We start from the raw sequence: 21228 nt of genomic DNA, 5'->3' as shown, positions 1-21228 counted from the left end.
ACCCTGTTGTACGAGAATTTCGTTGCATATTTAAATTTCTTAAAAATGATTAGTCTACTAGAAAGCCATTAAATTTAGAAACCTTTTTCTCAATATTTTTTTCGTAAAACGCAATGTTTTTAAGAAAAATGGCGAATCACGATATACATTCGATTACATTTTGACATTTTTCTAAATTTGGCTACTTCGAAAAAAATATCAAGACAAAAAAAGTTTCTAAATCCAATGGCTTTCTAGGGAACTAATAACTTTTAAGAAATTCAAATATGCGATCAAATTTTTTTGGTTTCAAAGACAATGGGGCCCAGGAAAAAGTGTCTTAGGAGGGTTCCCCGCGAAAAAGTGTAGCACTATCAGATTTCACATGTCATAAAACCCCTGTGTACCAAATTTAGTGATTCTCATACAACAGGGTTCTGAGATATAAAAAGGACTATTCTTAGGGGCAGATTTCACGGAGCTGTAACTCCAAAAGAGGGGGCCACTTGGCAAAAATAAAAAATACGGGTCCCCTGAATTTGTCTTAAGAATCTATGACCAAATTTTGTAGCATTAATTTCGGGAAAACCTGTATGTAATTAAAATCACGTATCTATTGAAAAAATTTGCAAACTTTTTTATACATCAGTAGTTTAAGTTATTTTTGATTTACTGAAGTGTTTGATAACAGTAATGTAGGTTACAAAAATGTAATGTAAACATAGGTGTATACAAATCAAGATTACAAGATTGTCGAGAAATCATTAATTGAAATATAATTTTTATTTTAACAATAACAATTTTTGAGGTAAACATTTCATAATTACACCACTGGTTTGGGCTCAAACTTAATGTTTGTTTAGAAGATATTTACTTACCAATTTTTTTTCACAGAATTCCACTTCTAAATTTGGCAACATCGAATATGTATGTAGTTATTCCCGCTGTTCCCTTTGAAAATATTTTGTAACACGAGTAAAAAAAAAAACAAAAATTAAGTTACTTACCTGCAATGAAAACTTTAAATAAAATAAAAATTTAGAAGGTTGAATAAACCTAACCATTAAAAAAAAATAAATCGATTTATTTAAAGTAACTGAAACCCCAGTAACAATAGATATCGGAGTGAATACAACGAAAAAAAATAAATAAAATTCCTGACAGTTTGAGTAGTAAAACTGCATCTACTTGCTCACTGTAACATTTATTGAGGGATCTCTTCCATAGACAAAGAGAACTGCTGACAGTATATCAAAGAAGTTGGTTGTAACATTTATGTTCGTTGAAAGTTTACTAAGTAAAACAAAGTTTGATAGGTAGGTCTAGGGTTCCTACATAACAAATGAGTATTTTAATAAATTACATGCAGTCTTAAAAAAACACAAACAAAATCCATTTATTGGAATAAGTGCAAAAGGCCCAACAAAATCATGAACCCTAGCTGAAATGTGTTACTGTCCTTGAGAGTAGTTCCATGGGTTGGTCTGCTGTTGAGTCCATATATTGAAGGGACTGTAACTTTCTCTTGATTGTTGTGGTTCCTGGACAAAAGTAATTTCTTGTATTTTTTTAATCAAGTTAATTGTATACAAGGTGCGATCAAAAAGTAATGGGAATTTTCAAATTGCACGTGTTGTATCTTGTCTATCGAGTTGATTCTTTTATGTGTATGTTCTGTCAGTGATATACCTGTCAATTTTTAGGCAGCTGCCACGTTTAGTTTGTGTTTAGCAAGTGAATGAGTAACACTTACCTCAATGTTTTTGGCGATTTTTTGTGTGGCGAAATATCGGATCAGAGAGTTTGTCTGATAATTTGGGTTAAAAATGGAATTAAGCGCAGCAAAACAATTGAACTGTTAAAAACAAGTTACTTTGTACATGTAGACAAACTACAAAACATAAAAAAAGTGTTTCTATAAAATTAATATATTTTTCATGATTTATTAAACATTAACTAATTTGTGTTTTAAAATAATTATTTTTACCCTTTACCAATAAAAAATAAACAAAAACACCTACTAATCTAATCGATTTGAAAATTTTTTTAAAATCATTTCAAAATTTTAATAAAAAATATGTTACAATTTTTTTTAAGCACTGTGTTTGGTTCGTGAATTTCATTGTGATATGAATGACTTTGAGAGTGAACTACATAATATAACCTGATGGGATATGACAATACGACTCCAAAAAAATAAATGACCAATGTTAATTTGGCAAAACGAGACTAACTGAATATATTACCTCGTCATATTATTACCTACAATTATTTTAGTTTTCAGTTTATTGGTTTATGAAAAGGTGTTGGTATGTACTTTCTACATGTTGTATTTTATTAAGTTTATAAGGTTATTAATTTCAGTACGGCATGTTTATGTGTCTTCATTGTCAAATTTCTGTGATAATATGAAAAAACATGTATACGAATTAAGAAAAATGAAATTTTATAACAATACATGCCGTAGCTCCTAATTGAGTATGGGATGTGGCTAAAGTGTGTGGTTGTTCGAGGTTACATTAGCCTATCCAGTGGTGGATACGAAAATTACGAAAAGATTAAAAAAATTCATATGTTTAAGCTAACTTTAAAAAATAATTATGAATAAGCTTAGTGAGGCGTGGAGTTTAACAGGACTGTAGTCAGATTACGAATAAAAATATTAATAAAATATTAATATGTTTACAGAAAATATGTCGCAACGCTCCTTAAATGGCTTGTCACATTAGTTTTGTCAGAAGAATTTATAATGTGTTCCCACACAGTAGAAAACAGGTCATTTCCTTTAACATGTATGTCCCTGTAACTGGATCACTGTCAAACTGCATTTTACTTTACCCCCCCCCCCCCCAACTAATATGTTACTATTTATAAATAGTTATTTTACACACGGCGAATACAATTTACAGCTGACGTAAAAAAAACAAAGGTAACGACATGGCACCAACTACTACAATGTTCCGTAAATAACTGAACAGTTCAAAACGTCAGCTGTGAAGGCCACCGACTCCCGTGCCGGCTCTGTTAGAATCTGCAAGTGCACTAAGCCTAATGATGAAGGTAACAAGAATTTTGACAACTTCATTACCTGAATGGTACAAAATCACAAGACCATCCTAAGCCTGGTGACATGACTGACACATGATATGTATACGATTGGGTGTTTTATGTACATTTTAATTGACATTTTTTTGTTTTCTTTCTTTGTTCTCTTTTTACATTGTATTTTGCATGTGTCTGGTTGTTTATATATTATTTTTAACTGGTTTTTATATTAGCTAACATTTCTCAACTGTATACATGTAATTGGACTGTTCCTTTGCTGTATGTATGCAGTATAAATAAATAAATGAATAAATAAATAAATACATTACAAGCCAAAATAAAAAATAAAAAATTGTGTCGTATGCTTCCATATAAAAGTATATACATCTTACCCTTACCTCTTCACGTTTTCTCTGAAGGAATTCATCGAAACCAGGCGGAGTTCTAGTAGGAGTTCTTGGAGTTTCCGGAGCCCACGGTTGCCACACAGAAGAGGAACCCCAGAGGTAACCTGCAGACTGTGTGGAAGCCCTGGACTGTGCGTTATCGTTCATCAATTGTGTATCATTTATCAACGTTTCACCGAGTAGGGGACTGTAGTTGTTCCAGTATGAGTTTGAATTCAACAAATTCTGACTCCAGAGATCTGAAATTTTATGTACATAAAAAGATAAAATTAGAAATATATGAACATGATCAAAACTGAACTTGGAGTAATAACAGTATGTTTCACTTAACTTCTCTCTCACCTTAGTACTTGAAAGACATATTTTTCTTCTTTTTATTTTTGTACTGGTAGGAAGCATTATTGTGCAAATAGGTTCTTCAGTTTCACACAAAAACAAAAAAGTTATGTTGAACAATATTTTCCTTATTATAAAGCTGTTTTACATTGACAATTTATTGATCAATTAATTGATGAAGTCACTTCATCAAGAAATTGGACAAGTGTAATGCACCAAATCAGCTGTCAAATAACTTCATCAAGTTCTTGACGAATTAGAGCATGTTCTAATTTTCGTCAATTTCTTCGTGAAGTTCGGAAGTACCAATCCAACAGATTTCCAGCCTCAGATCAGTAATGACGTTATGTTATTGGAATATGTAAATAATTGTGTGGCGTCATGCTAGTTTTGCATTGTTTTTACTGATTTGTTATTTACAAAAACTAATATTTATATAATATGTGTCAAAACGGTACCGCTGTTGTATCACTACAATTATGAGTAGAAAGGTGACATTTTTGAAATTTATTTGCTTCTTTGATTCATTGGTAGAACTGATTCATACGTCAAAAAACTTAACAACAAAGTCTGTAGCAGTGTAAAACCACACTGTTTACCAATAAATTCGTGAATTAATTGATGAAGAACTTCGTCAATTTATTGATGAATAAATTGTCAATGTAAAACAGCTATTAGTTACAAAATTCAACCATTTGTCAGATACAGTGCATCTCAATTTTCAGGTTGACACCTCTGGAAATGTAAGAAGGCTGTGACATTCCGCAAACCATTTTTTTTACAAATAGTACCCTGAAGGGAGGTTATATTCTACTAATTATTTTATTGATGTGACAAGAGCCTGGCCTACTACAATTATTTAAAAAGGTTGTTTTTCAAGAAAGTAGTAATAGGCATTTTTTTAAGAATAATATAATATTACCAGGCTATTCAACACCCATTAAAATATCCATATACCAAATTTCAACGACAAATGTCTATTGAGTGTTTTTTATGTGGAGCCAAACTTCGAAAAAAATTATAATAAGTCAGGTTACCATGAAAGTGAAAACAAATACCAATCGGGCAAACGAAAAATACAGACACTATAAATTTAATGCTTTTAATTACCTATATTAATTAAATAACAACTTACAAAAAATGTAATGATTTATAAATATTAAGTTTAACAAAAAAATTGCAAAACGTTAATCTAAATTAAGTTTTAGTTTTCTCCACCAAACCTCCTTCCAGTCGAACACATTTTTCCAATGCTCTTCTTAAATTTAAAAATAATTTACATAGTCTTTGTGGAGTAATCTCTTAAGTAGCTTATCTTATGCAATTCATTAGGTCATCCAAATTCCCTGGTCTGTTTTTATAAACTTTTTGTTTTATAAAACTCCAAAAGTCCATAATTCGAGTTCATAGTTCGAGAAAACTAAAATTTAATTTAGATTGTTTTGTCATTTATTGTTTAACAACTTAATATTTATAAAGTATTACCTACATTTTTTGTATGTTAACTATTATTTTTACTATGGCCGCAATTAAAAGTGTTAAATTTATAGTGTTTTTCTTTGTCCGATTGGTACTTGTTTTCACTTTCATTGCAATCTTTGACCTGCTTATTATAATTTTTAGTTGGCAAATTTTTCGAAGTTTGGCATCACATAAAAAAACACTCCATAGACATCTGTTGTTTAAATTTGGTATATGGGTATTTTGAAAGGTGTTGAATACCCTGGTAATATTATCTTTTTGATAAAAAAATACCTAATACCACTTTCTGGAAAAATGACCCTTTTAAAAAATCGTAGTAGGCCAGGCTTTAGTTACATCAATAAAATTATTATTAGTACAATATAATCTCTCTTCAGAGTACTATTTGTAAAAAATTTGGCTTGCGGAAAGTCCACAGCCTTCTCACATTTTCAGATATGTTAACCTAAAAAACAGGACACACCGTATATACTAGCGTTTGGCAATAGCCGCTATCCAAAATTATGGCATCTATGTCTTATTCCTTTTAGCTGAATGCGTTCGTTCCTACTCTTATGCAGCTGTGCCCGAGTCAAAAATGTAAAGTTGTTTGTGTCAATCTGGATATATTTTTATTAATTAATATGCCTACATTAGTTTTAAGTAACACTTCCAACGAAAAAATATATTTAAAAAATAAATAAACAACCATTTGTAAAATAGCAAAAGAGCAAATAAAGAAAAAACATAAAATAAGTTATGACTCATGACATTTGCACGAACCAAAATCTTTGACAAATTGTACTTGAATTGTTCAAAACAATTATTATTATAAATATGAGACAAGAATTTATATGACACCTTAATTAAAATGACAGAATTTCATCACTTATAGTTAAACTGGAAGGTTTATGACAATTTGGTTATTACGCTGTTAATAATGTTTATTTAACTGTATAACATTCAAAAAAGAAAAATTATTTGTATCTTACCAAAAAAAAATAAACTCAATTATCGACAATATCCTGACAAACGGTCGATTTACACAGTAATCAATCTGTAGAAAAATATGTGCATAAAATAATATACACCCAAAAATTTCTTTACAAAATAATATACTACAAATACAAAAAATATTTTTATGCAAAGCTGAACCTCTGAATCTGAGCCTATCGCTAGTATTAATTAAAAAATATATCTTTTACTTTCTAAGAAAATGTAAGTAGTAATGTTAAGTGGCACATCCTGTATATTATTTTACAAATTTATCAAAATAACAAAAGATATAGTAATACTTTTAACAAAAATATTTACCTATGTCACTGTCATCCATATATTCCTCTTCATATAGAAAGTTTGAAAAAAAATAAGTAATACGTTACTTATCTTTTTAAATTTAAGTAACCACAAGACTTATTATTTTACTACTTAACATTGGTATAATTCAATAATTTTAATTGAAATGGAAATTAAAAAATTTATCACGCAGTTAAAAACATATTCCTTACCTTCTACGGAATTGCCAGACTTCAACTGCTCTTCTGGAATATCCGATTCAATAAGATTAGACAAATCCTGTTGTTGATTCCAACCACCGGAAATCGAGGCAAACTCCTCTAAGTAACTGCCTTCCTTACAATTATTTTCCAAATGGATCTCATCCACATTTGTAAAAAAACTGTTATTTGAATCGTGAAGTAAGTTATTTACATGTGTATAATTATTTTCATCAGTTATGTGATGGTTAATGTCACTTAAAGATCGACTATTTGATTCGTTTAGTGAACGGAAAGTGTCGTCCAACAGTCTGTGGTTTTCCTCATTTAAGGATCTTCGGTTACCATCGCCCGAAGCCCTGTGATCTGATCTCTTAGAACCGATAGGTCCCAACTCCACTGGTGATGTTTGCTTGTAAGGTTCCACGTACATCGTTGGCTTGTTTGTTATTTGTTTAGTTGTGTGCGCTAACGGACGATTTGTGCTTGATGAAGAACCGAGAGAGCTTTCGTTTCTTGCCACAACATCACTAAACTTGGCACGGCTCTCACCCCATATCGACGAGGTTGTAGTTGGTGTGGGTAAGGGGATATAAAAACTACTAGGACTCTTTCGTTTTTCAATACCGTCACCTTCGCTTATTCTAACTTGTCTTTCTGAGTGTTTATTTTTGTCAGCCCCTTTTTTGTGATACATATTTTTCTCCTTTCTGTCCTTGGAAGGTTTATCCCTCTTCTTAATGTCACGTACATTAGAGTGGTGTTTGTTGTGATTATGATGCTCGTTTGTTTTATGTCGACCTTCTTGGTCTTTGTTATGTTTTTCGTTCGTTTTCGACATTTTTGTCATAGATTTTTGGTATTTAAACTTGTTCGGGTTGCTGTGGTTTAAACTTGTGTGTTTCAATTCGTATATGTGATTGGGATTCTCTTCGATAGGTGCTCTTAAACTCTCGTTTTTGATGCCAGTGAGCTTAATTTTTGAGCAAACTTTTTGGTTTCTTTGGTTATTTTCTTTCTCAGGGTCCTCATTGTTACTACAGCTGCTGTCAGTTGTAGTCGACGAACTCTCCTCTTCGTAAGCAGGTACAATAGTATTTTTGGTATGTTTTTTGTTTTGGGAAAGAGGCTGTTTCTTCACCTCCTTATCTTTTTGTATGCTATTCTGTAAATGCTTTTTATCCTTCTCTTCTATTTTAATGTTCTCTTTCTCCTCTCTTTTCTCTTTAATTTTCTGTTTTATCTCACACACCTTGTCTCTTTTTTTCTCCGATTTTTCATGTACTTGCATATCAATAGTTTCAGGACCATGTTCATTACTGTTCCTCTTTCCAAGTTTTTTCTTTGTTTTACCTGTTGCCGGTATTAGGACGGTATATCTTTCAGTTTCTAGTTTAGGCTTCACTTCCTCATTTAATTCATCATGGATAACCTCACTTTTTGTATCCTTTTCGTCTCTCTCGTCGTCGAATACTACTTCTCCTTTAGTGGATTGAATTTCTTCTCTCGTTTGCTGACCAACTAGCCGCAAATCTAAAATCGGTTGAACGGATGGGCTAGATGGAGAAATAAATGATCCCATTGCTTGTTTCTTGATCCGTTCGGCATCGATCATAGCAATGAAGACAATGATCACGTTAAGCATAAACATAAACGTTAAGGTTAAATAACTAAGATGAATTTCCCAAGTAGGTCTCATGATGAGATCGGCACACAGGTTTAAATAAGTCGCTGGAATTGTAGTATACAAGGTGTAATTCACGGGAATATTTAAGCTGGTGTCTAAAATTAACATTCTGGTGATTTTAGTCAAAGTTAAGTCTGGTGTGAACGCTATATCAATTTTCTTCGTGCCATTAGGGGGAAGTACAAAAGGTTCACAATCAATCACTTTAAATCCATACCCTTCGCATAACAAATCATTTATATGAAAGCTGTTGATGTAAATTGTTACATCCCCAATATTCCTTGCTGTAAATGTTCGTTTGACAGTTAAGTTGGGTTGTGAGGTGGAATACTGCTTCTGTCTTTCGCAGTCTCTCAAATGTTTATCGGTCATATCAAATGTCAATGGCTGTAACGAACCAGGTTTGCGGTTACCAAATTTAAACAAAGGAAGGGCCCCTTGAGCTCTTAGCTGAACCACTTCCAATATCGTCAAGTTGTTACGCAGCAATAAAAAGGCCGAATGTACGTTGGTATCGTAGGTATGGAAACCTATATATACCGAATAACTCTGACCTGGATACAGCAAAATTGGTACGGTGTTCCTATGAACTCTTATCCCCAACATTTCCCAGAAAAAATCCAGCTGCTTTTCTTTTGATTCATTGTCGAAAAAGAATCCATGTGATAAAATGTAATGCTGGACGTTTCGAGATATTAAATTAGATGGTAAACCATTATATAATATTTGAACATTTGGATAATCCCTGTCGAGAACCATTTGCACCACAATGTTATAACTAGCAGGATTCCGAATTGTGATATTTTGGAAGGTATAATTCCCTATCTGAGTTAAAGGGAATGCAAAGAAAGACTTGTTTTCTATATTCTGTTCAACGATCAGACTCGGCCAGCTCATTTTTACCCTCGTCCTAAAAATGTGGCCCCGAACTTCGGACGTGTCTAGTCGGAGTGTGAGGTTCTGCCATTTCCTCATGCCATTAGAAGTAAGATTTAAATATCTGTTATAGAATATATTGACAAGGTGCAAGTCAAAGTCTGACACAAACTTTGATAATGTGAACGTTTTCAACCATTGTGCTGCAAATTATATTTTGTTTAATAACGTGTTTTGGTAGCATCAGCAAAAATTGTTTTAACTGACAAGAATAATGTTTTCAATGTAATACGTGACTGGTCTGAAAGCTATTTACAATTTCCTAACAAAATTTGTTGGTTATATCAAGGAAAAAGGCAATTAGATAAAAAAAATGTTATTCCAAAAGAAAATTATCCGGAACTCAAAATTACCTGAAGTGTCTGTCTGCAGACCAGTGTAACAATCTGCCTGGCATTCTAAATCTGGGTTCAAAAACAAATGCCCAATCACCTTAGAAGTTCTGGCCAATATGTGGCCGGTATGTCTACTAGAAATCCTCTTATCCGGAGGCAATGTGACGATATCTTCGATAATCATCGGATCGTTATACGTCGAATGCACTCGTAAAGGGTGCGAACATATTTTCGCCTAAAAAAATTGTTTTCGAAAAAGCAATAGGAAATGAAACCAAACTTTATAACTTACGGGAAAGCACTGATCGAACACAAGCCGATCAGGGCCTATTTCCAGTTTACCTGGAGCTATTTTGAAATGGACAGGTACATTTAAGTTTTCAAACTGCGTCTCTATGTAAATGTCACCCCAAACTTGACCTTCTACATGAGAAGTGGTCACAACCACTTTTATAATGGCGTAATGATTCGATTTTAGGTTATGCTGGAAAGTTTAATAATACAAATTTAGCATCAACGATACAGTACATGCACTATAATACAGATGAACAATACGTTCATCTTGTAAACATAAAAACTCCATCAATTATTATAAAAGATATGTGCACAAGATCAACTTACACATTTTGTAAGGTTTGGAAACGAGACTTGAAATAAAACTAGTCTATAGTCTCCTGTACCACAACCATGAACTTCCACCTGTGTCATCGGTATGGAAGAATGAATATTTTTCAACTGTAACGTCACAGGATTGTGATTTACAATCATAAAGTAAACTTCTTTCTTCAGATCAAAACTTATAAGGCCAATATCCAGAGAATAATCCTTACTTTTGAAAGGCAAGTGCTGAAAACACGACAACGGATAATATAGAACACCGTTTATAACAGGATACTTACAACTTGCAACTTTCCGTTGTAACTCAACAGAGGCACAGACACATTGGAAACATTCGTCTTCAAAATAATCTGCGAACGCAACTGTAAATCAGACAGCCTGATGTTATTTTTCAGTTTGATATTAAAAATATTTGCCTCCTGCCCCGGTTTTAATACCTTAGGAACGAAGGTCTCAATCTGCAACATCTCCAAATCAAAATACAGAAAGTACACAAAATAATTTATTAGACACCTTAAAGTACAAATGGGCATCTTGAGGGAAGGTTACATTGATGATTTTGAGGTGGAAGTCAAATTCGTTTTTGACTTTAAAGTTTCTCGAAGACAAATCCACTGCCCTGTCATTTATGAAGTATGTGGTAGTCAGCGGATCGTAGCTGATGCCACCTTTAAGGACAGTCAGATGGTATGGGATTTCAGATCTGTTCTTACCATTACGATACCTAACTATTATTATCCCTGAATAGTCTTTTGTATCGTAAGCAGTTTTCCCTGCAACAGCATAACATACATTGAAAATAGAAAACAAGTGTAAGCAACCTCTGTTAATCGATTTTCTAGGACTAATTTTTATCAAGGCATTTGAAATATGTAACAGAGTGAACAAAACTCGGTGAGAATTGAGGTTATTTATTATTAGTTAATTTGAACTATAACCGAATGGTAATAAAACATACAGGGTGTTCTACATTGAAAATTACAAGTAAAAGTACAAATACAATGTAATGAACCAGTTTTTGATTTTTTGCTCTACATCGTGTATTTCACTAAACGTGTTTTAATATATTTTTTGCTCTTAGTAAGCGGGGTAAGGAGTTTTACAAAGCAAAGAAAAAATAGCAGGCTGCAATTTGAACTGCATTTTTCTGTAAAATCAGGAGCAGGAAATGTATATGTCTTTCTCTCATATAGTTTTTTAGATAATCCCAAATGTCATCAAATTTAGTCCACCATATTTAATGTAAAAATTTACAGAATGTTATTGAGAGTGGGATTTTTCTCTTACAAGGAGAAGGCAAGGTAATCGGATTTTTGTAATTTTTGATATTTATGGTACGTGTAGTTGGGACCTTGAATAAGAATTTTCCAAAGTAGTTTGACGCAATGTTCATAAATTTCCGAGATAATCGATTTTGAAGTTTTACCTGCCACCTAAATTCATTAGATGTGACACATTTTTCAACCGGCAGCGTGGCCTAGTTGGTAGCATTCGGTTCCAACAGTCATGAGATCGCTGGACCGAGTCTCGTCGCGCGACATTTTTTTTCCCCCTTCAAAACGCACCATATATTTTTTTTATTCTTTTTTCTCATCTCGAAAATTACGAACAATCGAAATATTATAATAACTACTTATGTACCTATACAGGTATATATAGGAATGTTCTTCAAATATTTCATTAAACTGCACAATTAGTTGATAAACAATATTTATTATGAATTAACAATAAGGTTTCTTTTTTAAAAAAAACAAACGAGGTTAGGTAGGATGTTCTTTTATTTTATATTTACAATTAGTATTTGACATTTTACGTAGTGTGGCACAATCTATCAAAATGTTAACGAAGTTTGCTTCAACGTCGATATTTTTAAATCAAAATGAGCCTGTAAAAACATAACACTTACACGGTGTGCTAGATGCTTAAAAAATTTCTGCTTCCCATGTTTCTATGATAACTATACCATTCTGGCTCATGCCAAACTGCATAAATTTTCAAATACTAATTGTAAATATAAAATAAAAGAACATCCTACCTGACCTCGTTTGTTTTTTTTTTAAAGAAACCTTACTGTTAATTCATAACAAATATTGTTTATAAACCAATTGTGCAATTTAATGAAATATTTGAAGAATATTCCTACATATATAGATGAGAAAAAGAAAAAAAAAACATATGATGCGTTTTAAAGGGAAAAAAATACGAGACTCGAACCAGCGATCTCGTGATAGCGGTTCTCGACGTAGCATATTATTTTAAATTCGCAGGTGTGACATATGATGTATATTTCAAGCTTAGGCAAGCGAACACCGAGCCGAGCGCGCCAGCCAAGTGCAACGTTGCTAAATCTAAAGGCTTACTACTTTAGTCACTAGCGAATCTACAGAAACTCTCGTTAGACTTTAGACGTACCCCCATACCCGATAAACCTCCTTAAAAATGAATCATGTTACTGATTATTTTAAATGTTTCTTTTTTTATGGATCATCCTACTGCACAAAATAGATGTCATTTTGACAAAAAATTAAATAATATACTTACAATCCACCGTTAAAGTTGCAGCTTCCGCACAACTATCCTTATCCACCACTTCACTCTCCGGCTGAAGCCGGATGTTATAATATTGTACCTTAATGGCTTTAGATGTGGTGAAGACACTGTGTATCCGAATGTGTTTCTTCAGGGGATTATAGAGGCAGAGTTTTACTTCCTTGGGAGCATCCAAGTTGCCCCCTATTCCGAAATCCACAGATCCCTGGGGATGAAATATTCCCATTACGGAAGTGACCTCCACTTCCAATGGCACCACCAGAATTTCATCTGGTTTATTTAGTTTGATTCTGAAATAAATTCAAGGGTTAATTTTTTTATGCATTTGTCAAAAGTTTTTAATATGCTTCTTACAATATTACAATCGTTTCTATAACAAATAAATAGTTGATATAGAAGTATTCGTGCAACATTTTAAACAAACAATGTCTATTTGCTTTGGCCATTGGATACAATCCTTGGTATGAATAATCAAATTAGCGGGTTAACTAATTGTTAGAAAATAATTAGCATGAGTTAGACGGAAAATGTTAATTTGTGGCAATTTCCTTAATGCAAATTTTAAAAGCACAAGTTACACAAGATAAATTTGATAATTTTTTTTGTTCTGATTTGTAACTCAATATTTAAAAAACGATAAGACTCTTTTATATGCTTGGTTAAAATGATATGACTTTTTTTCTTAAAAAACAAAATAGCCATGTATGATACGATTCAAAAAGTGGTTCAAATAAATGTAAAATTGATTATAAAAGTCTATGACCGTGTGTTACAGCAAGTAGCAGATATTGAGCAATTTTAAATAAAAAATAGAACCTGCTCTGTTTTCCTCCAATGGCTTCGTTTCCAAACAAGTTCATTACTGTCCGATTTTTAAGAGAATGTCTGTTCTGACATTTAATGAAGCACAATAATACTTATATATTGGGGAACTATTACAAGAGATAATTTTCGTATGCTTAGTATTACTGCACTGTAGAGAAAAATATTATAGCAGAAGAAAATGGAAAGTAAAATAGGCAAAACCGTCAGAATGATGCACAAGACAACCCAAAAACCACCATACTTTAAATATCAGCACTGAATGTACAATATGTCAATCAAACAATAAAAATTTGGAATATGATCGGCAGTCTAAAATTTTATCTAAAACATAATAAGTGACTATATGTATCTACTAAAAAACTATCTAGGTATACCTGACATAGGCTGTATGGTTTTGTACTACTCTAGCTTGAAACCGAACCCTTATTACAGCCTTGGTATGAAGCGGAGGTATTTCCCACATATCGTTGGGGCCCTCTTGCTCACCAGTGGGCAATTCTAGATGAAAATCACCCCCACTACTGTAGATTTCAACAATCTAAAAGCAACATAATGAAATAAAAAAGCTTCCACACAATTTTTTTCTGAAACAATGAAATCTGTCTATTAGCATTATAATTTTAAAAAACCATAAAAGTCGTTATTTTTTCTAAATTAATTTTTTATTTTACACACAAACTTAAAATATTAATGAAAGAACCTGTACTAAACATAAATTTTATTTTTTTCTTAAGTTAAATATTATTTCTTTGTGGCATGAGACTTTATCACAGAATTAAAGCAGATAATTAAAAACTTACTTTACAATGTTAATAATATCTAATTGACTGAATAAGTTACAACTAAATCTGTATAAGAAAAATAGTGTACAAGCAAGTTAACAAGTAAACAAGTGAAATCGTAATTATTACTAGTCTTAAGACAATAATTTTAATATTAAAAAAATCGTCACTCAAATTAAAAATATGTAAATGTTTAAATATTTAAAATGTATTTAATTTTAAGTTGCACAGTGCCTAAGATGTACCTATAATTGAAAGCAAAAAAACAGAAATCCATATGTACCATTCTCAACATGTTTATGGTTGTTTTTACATAGATAATTTCTGAGGTCTAGTATATCAACTCACTTATCAGTTTGAATTTTGTGGTTGAGTTACAACTTAATCCTGTAATATACATATACCTTTGAATAGAAATAAATATTAATAAATACACTTCAAATTTTATCTGACCTGATATACTTTACATTTAAACATATTTTTTCCTAGTCAAGTGTTCCATTTAAAATCTTTGACTAATTAATTAATTGTCAGTTTGATTTTAAAATTTGACTAAACAATTTTTTACACTATTACTATTTTTAATGTATATAAATATGAAATCTTCTTTGTATTATCTATATATTTAATAATTTATATACCCATCAACAATAAGTAATAATAACTACTGTTCTTACCTGAATGGGTTCAGAATGAGGATTGTGCATATAAATTAAAGGTGCAAATGTTGAATTCAACGGCAACTTAATACCGACTATGGGTCTTAACCTGTAGTGACTAAAGGTACTTGCACCTTTTACCTGTAAATAATATTTAAACATTAATATCTAATAATGAATTTAATAATGAATATAATTTTCCATTTTCAAAAACTAACGCAATTACTCACATTGTACTTTAAAAAACCTTCCGATGTGTGTATAAACAAACTGCTTTCCACAAAACCTTCTTCTCGCCCCAAAAACACAACATTGAAAGAAGTATTTCCACTTGGGGGAATCCTCTAAGAATTAAAAATGAAATAAAAGTAATTTACTAACAAGTGAATAGTAAATGGCAATTTAGAGTAAAAACTGCACTACTTTTAATGAAATATGAATCTATGAACCTAATACAGTCTATAAATTATAATTCTTACCTTATCTTCAAAAAAAGAACTGTGGAAATGAACTGTACTTCCTGATATAGATGTCATATCAATACTTTTATTTTTATCTACATTAAATAAAGTAACCTTTTCCAAATGAGGTACACCCAAAGGCCTAAAATAAATTACAAAGGTGAAGCATTAGAAATATTTTTTATAAGCTGTTTTTATCTATTTATTTTTTTTTAGAGAAATGCATAGTACCTCTGCTTAAAATCCAGAAACGATGGTTCAAATTTTAGCTGTAGCCTCGATGAAACATCACTCATACGGGACGTTCGCAAAGATGTGATCTCCTAGTAAAAAAAACTCTAAAATTCTAAATTTATGGATTGTTTAGCATACCTCATGAATGTTTGAGAAATCATCGTCGAAGTATCTTGGATTTTTGCTGATGAAGCCTGCAAAAAGATAAAAGATTTTTTCAAATCATGCTATTTAAATGTCAGCTGAGGATATCAAAATAGATTCGTAGTCTTACCATGACTGCTGTCATGCAGCGTTAGATGAGTTTTAATTATTAATTCGAATAATGAGAGTGTAAAAATATACCACGATAACGGATTCCTAAACATTTTGACATTTGGGATATCGTTTATTTATGTACAGCGCGACTTCGAGTTGAAAATATCTTTCACCTGTCATTTGATCGACTTGCAAAAGTTACCGAACAGATACCAATATCTAGGCAAATAAATACTAACAACCCCGTGGACCAGGATAGCCATACTAAAAGAAAAAATATGTGGGGGTACATTCAAATTTCAAATATTTTAAACATTTCAATCTTACAATAATTAGAGCATATACTACTTCAATAGATATATTTCGGCTAATGATCGCTCTTCGTCACAATACCTTCGATTTATTTGTAGTTTTATATTCAATGTGCACTAAATAATATATTCACGGTGCACCCTGAATGCAAAAATGTAAGTCGAAAATGTTTAATAGTTTCAGATTGAGTATACGAAACATAATTCAACATAACACATATAGCTCTAAAATGTGTAAGTATTTATAAGAAATATTCATTCATTCATATTCATTATATTATTTTATTAATTAAAGACGAAAAGAAAAATACGTTTTTTATACAGATATACTTATTTTCTGTATGAATTTAATGTAAATTGTGAATCGGCAGGGCGATTTTCTATTCAATGCCCCGTCTCAAATTTGTTATTTCTGAATTTCTGAACTTAGCTCCATAGTTTGTAGTGGTAACTTGAAATAAATTCTAGGGAGTTTTAGGATTTATGTTACGTTTTTTGTGTGAGTTGACCTAACCTAATATTTTTTAATTGAAATTTGAAATGTTTTAAAAGTAATATTGTGATATTAATACAACACTAAATGAATATGGTAACTTATAGAGTAGTTTAATTAACGTTTTTTATATAAATGAATATTTCAGAATATAACTAAACAGTTATTAAGACTGCCAAAACACCTAACTTCAAGTTTCCTTCAACCTTATTCAGTTACTCAATCAGCACAAGTAGCAGAAGGTGAAGCTGATAAGTTGTTAAGAGTATTAGAGTTGGAGCTCAGAGGGAATGATCCAGCTGTATTAAGAAGTTTCACAAAATTTGCTGTAACAACAGGAAATCACTTTGATCTCGAAAGCAAATCGTAAGCTATTAACCAACATTTAACAAATTGAAGGTACATTACTATTGTTTCAGATGGAGCATAAAGAAGCCGCAACATGATAGATATACAGTTCTAAAATGTGTACATATTTATAAGAAGCATAGGGTACAGTACGAGTTCAGAACATACTTTGCACATGTACAGTTCAAACATTTAACTGGTTCAACAGCTGAAACTTTATTGGAATATATTGAAAGAAATCTACCTGAAGGAGTTGCTCTTAAAGCTACAAAGGTAATTATTTTATTATTCAAGAGCAATAAACACTTTAATCTCTTTCATGAATTTAATTTTTATTTTTTAGGTTGAACTGCAAAGACTCCCGGAACACTTAGTTCCTCCAGAATAAATATATTTGCAGTTGAATTGAAATATTTCTGTTGTTTTATTTTAATGGATAAGTTAACCAGTACTGAGAATGAGAAGCTTTGCAGCATAAGAACTTAATATTTCTGTTATTAGAAATAAAAATAGATGTTTGAATAAATTAACATTTTTCCCTCGAAACACATTTCCTATTCAACCTAAATAATTATTTGTTCCTAATAATGGAAACATTTTGCTAATCTGTAAAATGACAGTTTGTTAAAATTGATTTACTAAATTTTTATTTTGTATAGATTACTAGTATAGACAGTATTATTTTATAGTTTATAAAAATTAAACACACATCTACTTAAACAAAAACAAATTTTGATGGGGATACTATTACAGATTTGCCATTTTGCCTATCATAATAAAATTGCATATACAGTGTGGAACCCCGATTATCCGTGCTATGTCTAGGAATTTGTGGTGATGAGTTATTTTGTGTTTTTGTTCAGTAAAGACTGTATAACATCATATGTTCTGACTAATGCTTCTAATCTGCAGAAGTTACAAAGTTTACCTACGTATTGCTCCATTTTTTATGTAAAAAAATAAATGTTTTAATTATCCGTGCCGCGTTCGGTCCCGTAGATCATGGATAATCGAGGTTCTACTGTATATACATGTATATTTTAAACTTTAATTTTTTGTTATTCGCCAATGGTTTATAATACGAAACGCTTGGTAGAACCGATAAGAAACAAAAAAAAAGTACTAAATGGTTAATATTTAGGTTTGCAAAAAATTTTACAGGTTGAATCAAGCAGTTACTTTAATGGGTACAAAAATACAGGACAAAAATGTGAATTTTCAAAAAAAAATTTGGTTACAAGTTGTTGCTTTCGACGAGTTAAATGTGGTAAAAAGTTTGGTACTTATTTATGGGACCCCTTGTATTCATGGTATCCACCTACCTATAAAACAAAAAATTTTGGGTGCCTATGAGAACAAAAAAAAATCCTATGAATAGAAGACATTTTCCTAGGGTACAGTTCAATAATCAGTTTTCTTGAAAAAGACCTCTCGATAAATCAAAATCAATAAATTGGTTGAAAAGTCTATAGATATCTTGTTAACCTTCTTAAATTTTTAAGGATTGAAACGAAACAAAGAAAGTCTGAATATTGACTGTGAACTTAAATCACCAAAAACCGAATTTTCAACCGATTGTAGTGTTTTTGAGATCTTTGGACGTATAATTTTCCGAAAAAATGATCGTTTTAGCATAATCTAGGAAAATGGGTTGAGAATGTAAACCGTTAGTAAACATTTCTTAACCAAATTTTGCAAGTTGTAAAGAATAGCTGTATTTGTTTTACACACTTGGTCACTTTGGTTAATTCATTTTCAGTACAGTTCTGACTCTGACCAAGTTTGTTTTTTTTAAACAAGTGAACAAACCAAAATATGACCAAAATCAGTTCCCCCCTTTCCGATCTAACCGAGCCTAATATCGTGGTTAGTAAGTGAACAAGATAACCGAACAAAACATAACCTACAAACAATAATAATCATAAATCTAAATAACAAAAATAAGCCGTTGATAATGGATATGGATTCATCCGAAGAAGATATGTTGATTGTAAGTATGTTGGGCACAGTATGATTGACAACAACAACCTAATTAAACTGAAATTGAACAAACGTCAAATGTCAAAATTTAAAATGGAGTAGATATATGTTTTGTTTAACCTAGAGTTTGTTCATATCATGGTCACTTTTAATTTGGTCAACTTGACCAAACTGAACTAACCATGTGGTAAAATAAATACAGCTAATAATAATAACAGGTGCATAGCTAGGGCAGCAGGGGAGGCGGGCACGGGCTCTATAGGGACCCAGGAAAAAACCAATCCAATAATATATTTTTGGTTGAACTAGCTGGCTGACCATAGCTGTCCCCTCTCAAGGCATATCCCAAACAAAAGTCGTACCTACGCCCATGTATAATAGATATGTATATTTAGAAACTGTCATGTCATATTTGAACATTCTCATCACAGAACAGAGACGTAATCTGGGTTCTTATTTATTTCTAAAACTGTTTATGTTTTGAGAGGAGGGTATTTGAGTGACATGAAAGAGCAAGGACATCAGTGCGCGTTTCCTTTAAATTTCGATAATGAGAACCCCAAACCACCTATGAAACTTATTTTCTATTATACACACTACAATTTACATGTTGTTAGAAATTAGGTAAATAATTAAAAATAAGGAATTTTAAGGATTGATTGTAATTTTTGATATTTTTTCATATTGCTCTATACACTGCAACTTCTATCTTCCTAGTAATAAATCTATAAAAAAGTAGGTAGGTAACAAATTTAAGGCGTTGATCGTTCAGTCAATGTTTGAAGTTTGATATTTATTTTCGTTCACTGGTCAACAATACTTGTTTATTCGTACATTTCGTTTTTTAGAAATTCATCATATATAACCGTTTTCACTACTTTCTCATGGAGGGCGCTCGTTCCTCGAAATGGAAAGTACGATGTGTTTGTAGGAATCGATTTAAAGCCAAAAGCCTGTTACACACATTCATGCAAATCGGCAGACTTGGTTTTATACAAGCTAAGAGTTGTTATCTTTAGTTGATTTACTCCACACATATACACACACATATTTTTGTAGACGTTTTCTACAATTTGATTAATACAGTGAAAACTTATTCAGTAGTGAGCAAGTGAGCAATTTTTCATAAGTTCTATAGTCATGTCCTATTTATTATACAGGGTGGCATAAAAGTATGGGAATCCAAAAAATCTCGCGAGATATGCATTTTCTGGAAAAAACAAATATATGGAAAGTTAGGATTTTTCCCTGGCTATTCAATGGTGACCATGCCATGACTATTGACCACTGCATGATGACCAAGTAGTTCGGGGTCAAGACGATTTTATTAAATGGGAACCCCCCTTTTTGACCCCGGAAATGGAAAGAACGTAAAATTTTACGTTCAGGTATGACCTTGACCATTTCAAAATGGCGGCGAAATCAAGATGGCGGACGAAATCTTTGAAAGTTAACCGATTGTCACCAAATTTTGTATACGGAAGTTTCCGCTGATCACGAATCCGAGGTCAGATTTTCAAAATTCAAGATGGCAGATCCAAGATGGTGGATGGGGGTTTTATAAATATAATCAATAGGGACCAAATTTGATGTACGGAGGTTTGGGGGTCACTGACCCCACATTCGTGATCAGCAACCCCAAAAACGGCCGTATACCATCTTTGATGCAAATCAACTGATTTTCAAAAAATTCGTCAGCCATCTTGAATTTTGCAAATTTACCTCGGATTCGTGATCAGTGACCCCAAAACCCCCCGTATACAACGCTTGGTGCAAATCGGTTGATTTTCGAAAAATTCGTCCGCCATATTGGATCCGCCATTTTGATTTTTAAATCCGACCTCGAAACCTCCGTATACAAAATTTTGTGATAATCGGTTAACTTTAATTTTTAGAACTTTTTGACCCTGGGTGACCACCCCAACGACCCCCCCCCCTGCCCGCTAACGTTTTCTGTTTCAGAGACAGCCAGGATCAAGAAACGAAGACAACGACACACACACACACACACACACCCCCCATACCCT

General features: G+C 32.1%; 2 protein-coding genes across 2 annotated transcripts; one reads left to right on the top strand and one right to left on the bottom strand.

The window, feature by feature from the left end:
* Positions 1-1042: 1042 nt before the first annotated feature.
* On the bottom strand, positions 1043-16263 carry LOC108917661 (transmembrane protein 131). The gene is made up of 16 exons (XM_018724385.1): positions 16086-16263; positions 15950-16005; positions 15809-15900; positions 15596-15719; positions 15347-15460; positions 15135-15257; positions 14050-14213; positions 12842-13140; positions 10814-11073; positions 10582-10758; positions 10304-10528; positions 9975-10166; positions 9701-9917; positions 6737-9490; positions 3423-3670; positions 1043-1520 (listed from the first exon to the last, which is right to left on the bottom strand). The coding sequence occupies exons 1-16, from the start codon at positions 16177-16179 to the stop codon at positions 1431-1433; spliced, it is 5229 nt and encodes a 1742-aa protein (XP_018579901.1). The 5' UTR covers positions 16180-16263; the 3' UTR covers positions 1043-1430.
* Positions 16264-16878: 615 nt separating this feature from the next.
* On the top strand, positions 16879-17634 carry LOC108917401 (28S ribosomal protein S10, mitochondrial). The gene is made up of 4 exons (XM_018723967.1): positions 16879-16969; positions 17022-17239; positions 17293-17494; positions 17565-17634. Exons 1-4 carry the CDS (start codon positions 16961-16963, stop codon positions 17607-17609), a joined length of 474 nt encoding a protein of 157 aa, XP_018579483.1. The 5' UTR covers positions 16879-16960; the 3' UTR covers positions 17610-17634.
* Positions 17635-21228: the final 3594 nt, after the last annotated feature.

Source organism: Anoplophora glabripennis, unplaced genomic scaffold, assembly GCF_000390285.2.
Source record: "Anoplophora glabripennis isolate ALB-LARVAE unplaced genomic scaffold, Agla_2.0 scaffold3, whole genome shotgun sequence".
Lineage (NCBI taxonomy): Eukaryota > Metazoa > Arthropoda > Insecta > Coleoptera > Cerambycidae > Anoplophora > Anoplophora glabripennis.
This window is presented reverse-complemented; position numbering and strand designations above follow the sequence as displayed.

Bases quoted from the DNA above. Each gene is read 5' to 3' on its own strand.
- LOC108917401 (XM_018723967.1), top strand. The intron at 17,240-17,292 runs GTAAGCTATTAA...CTATTGTTTCAG, and splicing joins TTTGATCTCGAAAGCAAATC to ATGGAGCATAAAGAAGCCGC. The intron at 17,495-17,564 runs GTAATTATTTTA...TTTATTTTTTAG, and splicing joins TTGCTCTTAAAGCTACAAAG to GTTGAACTGCAAAGACTCCC.
- LOC108917661 (XM_018724385.1), bottom strand. From the start codon at position 16,179: ATGTTTAGGAATCCGTTATCGTGGTATATTTTTACACTCTCATTATTC. The intron at 10,759-10,813 runs GTGTCTAATAAA...GAGATGTTGCAG, and splicing joins ATGCCCATTTGTACTTTAAG to ATTGAGACCTTCGTTCCTAA. The intron at 10,167-10,303 runs GTAAGTTGATCT...TAAACTTTCCAG, and splicing joins TTCCAAACCTTACAAAATGT to CATAACCTAAAATCGAATCA.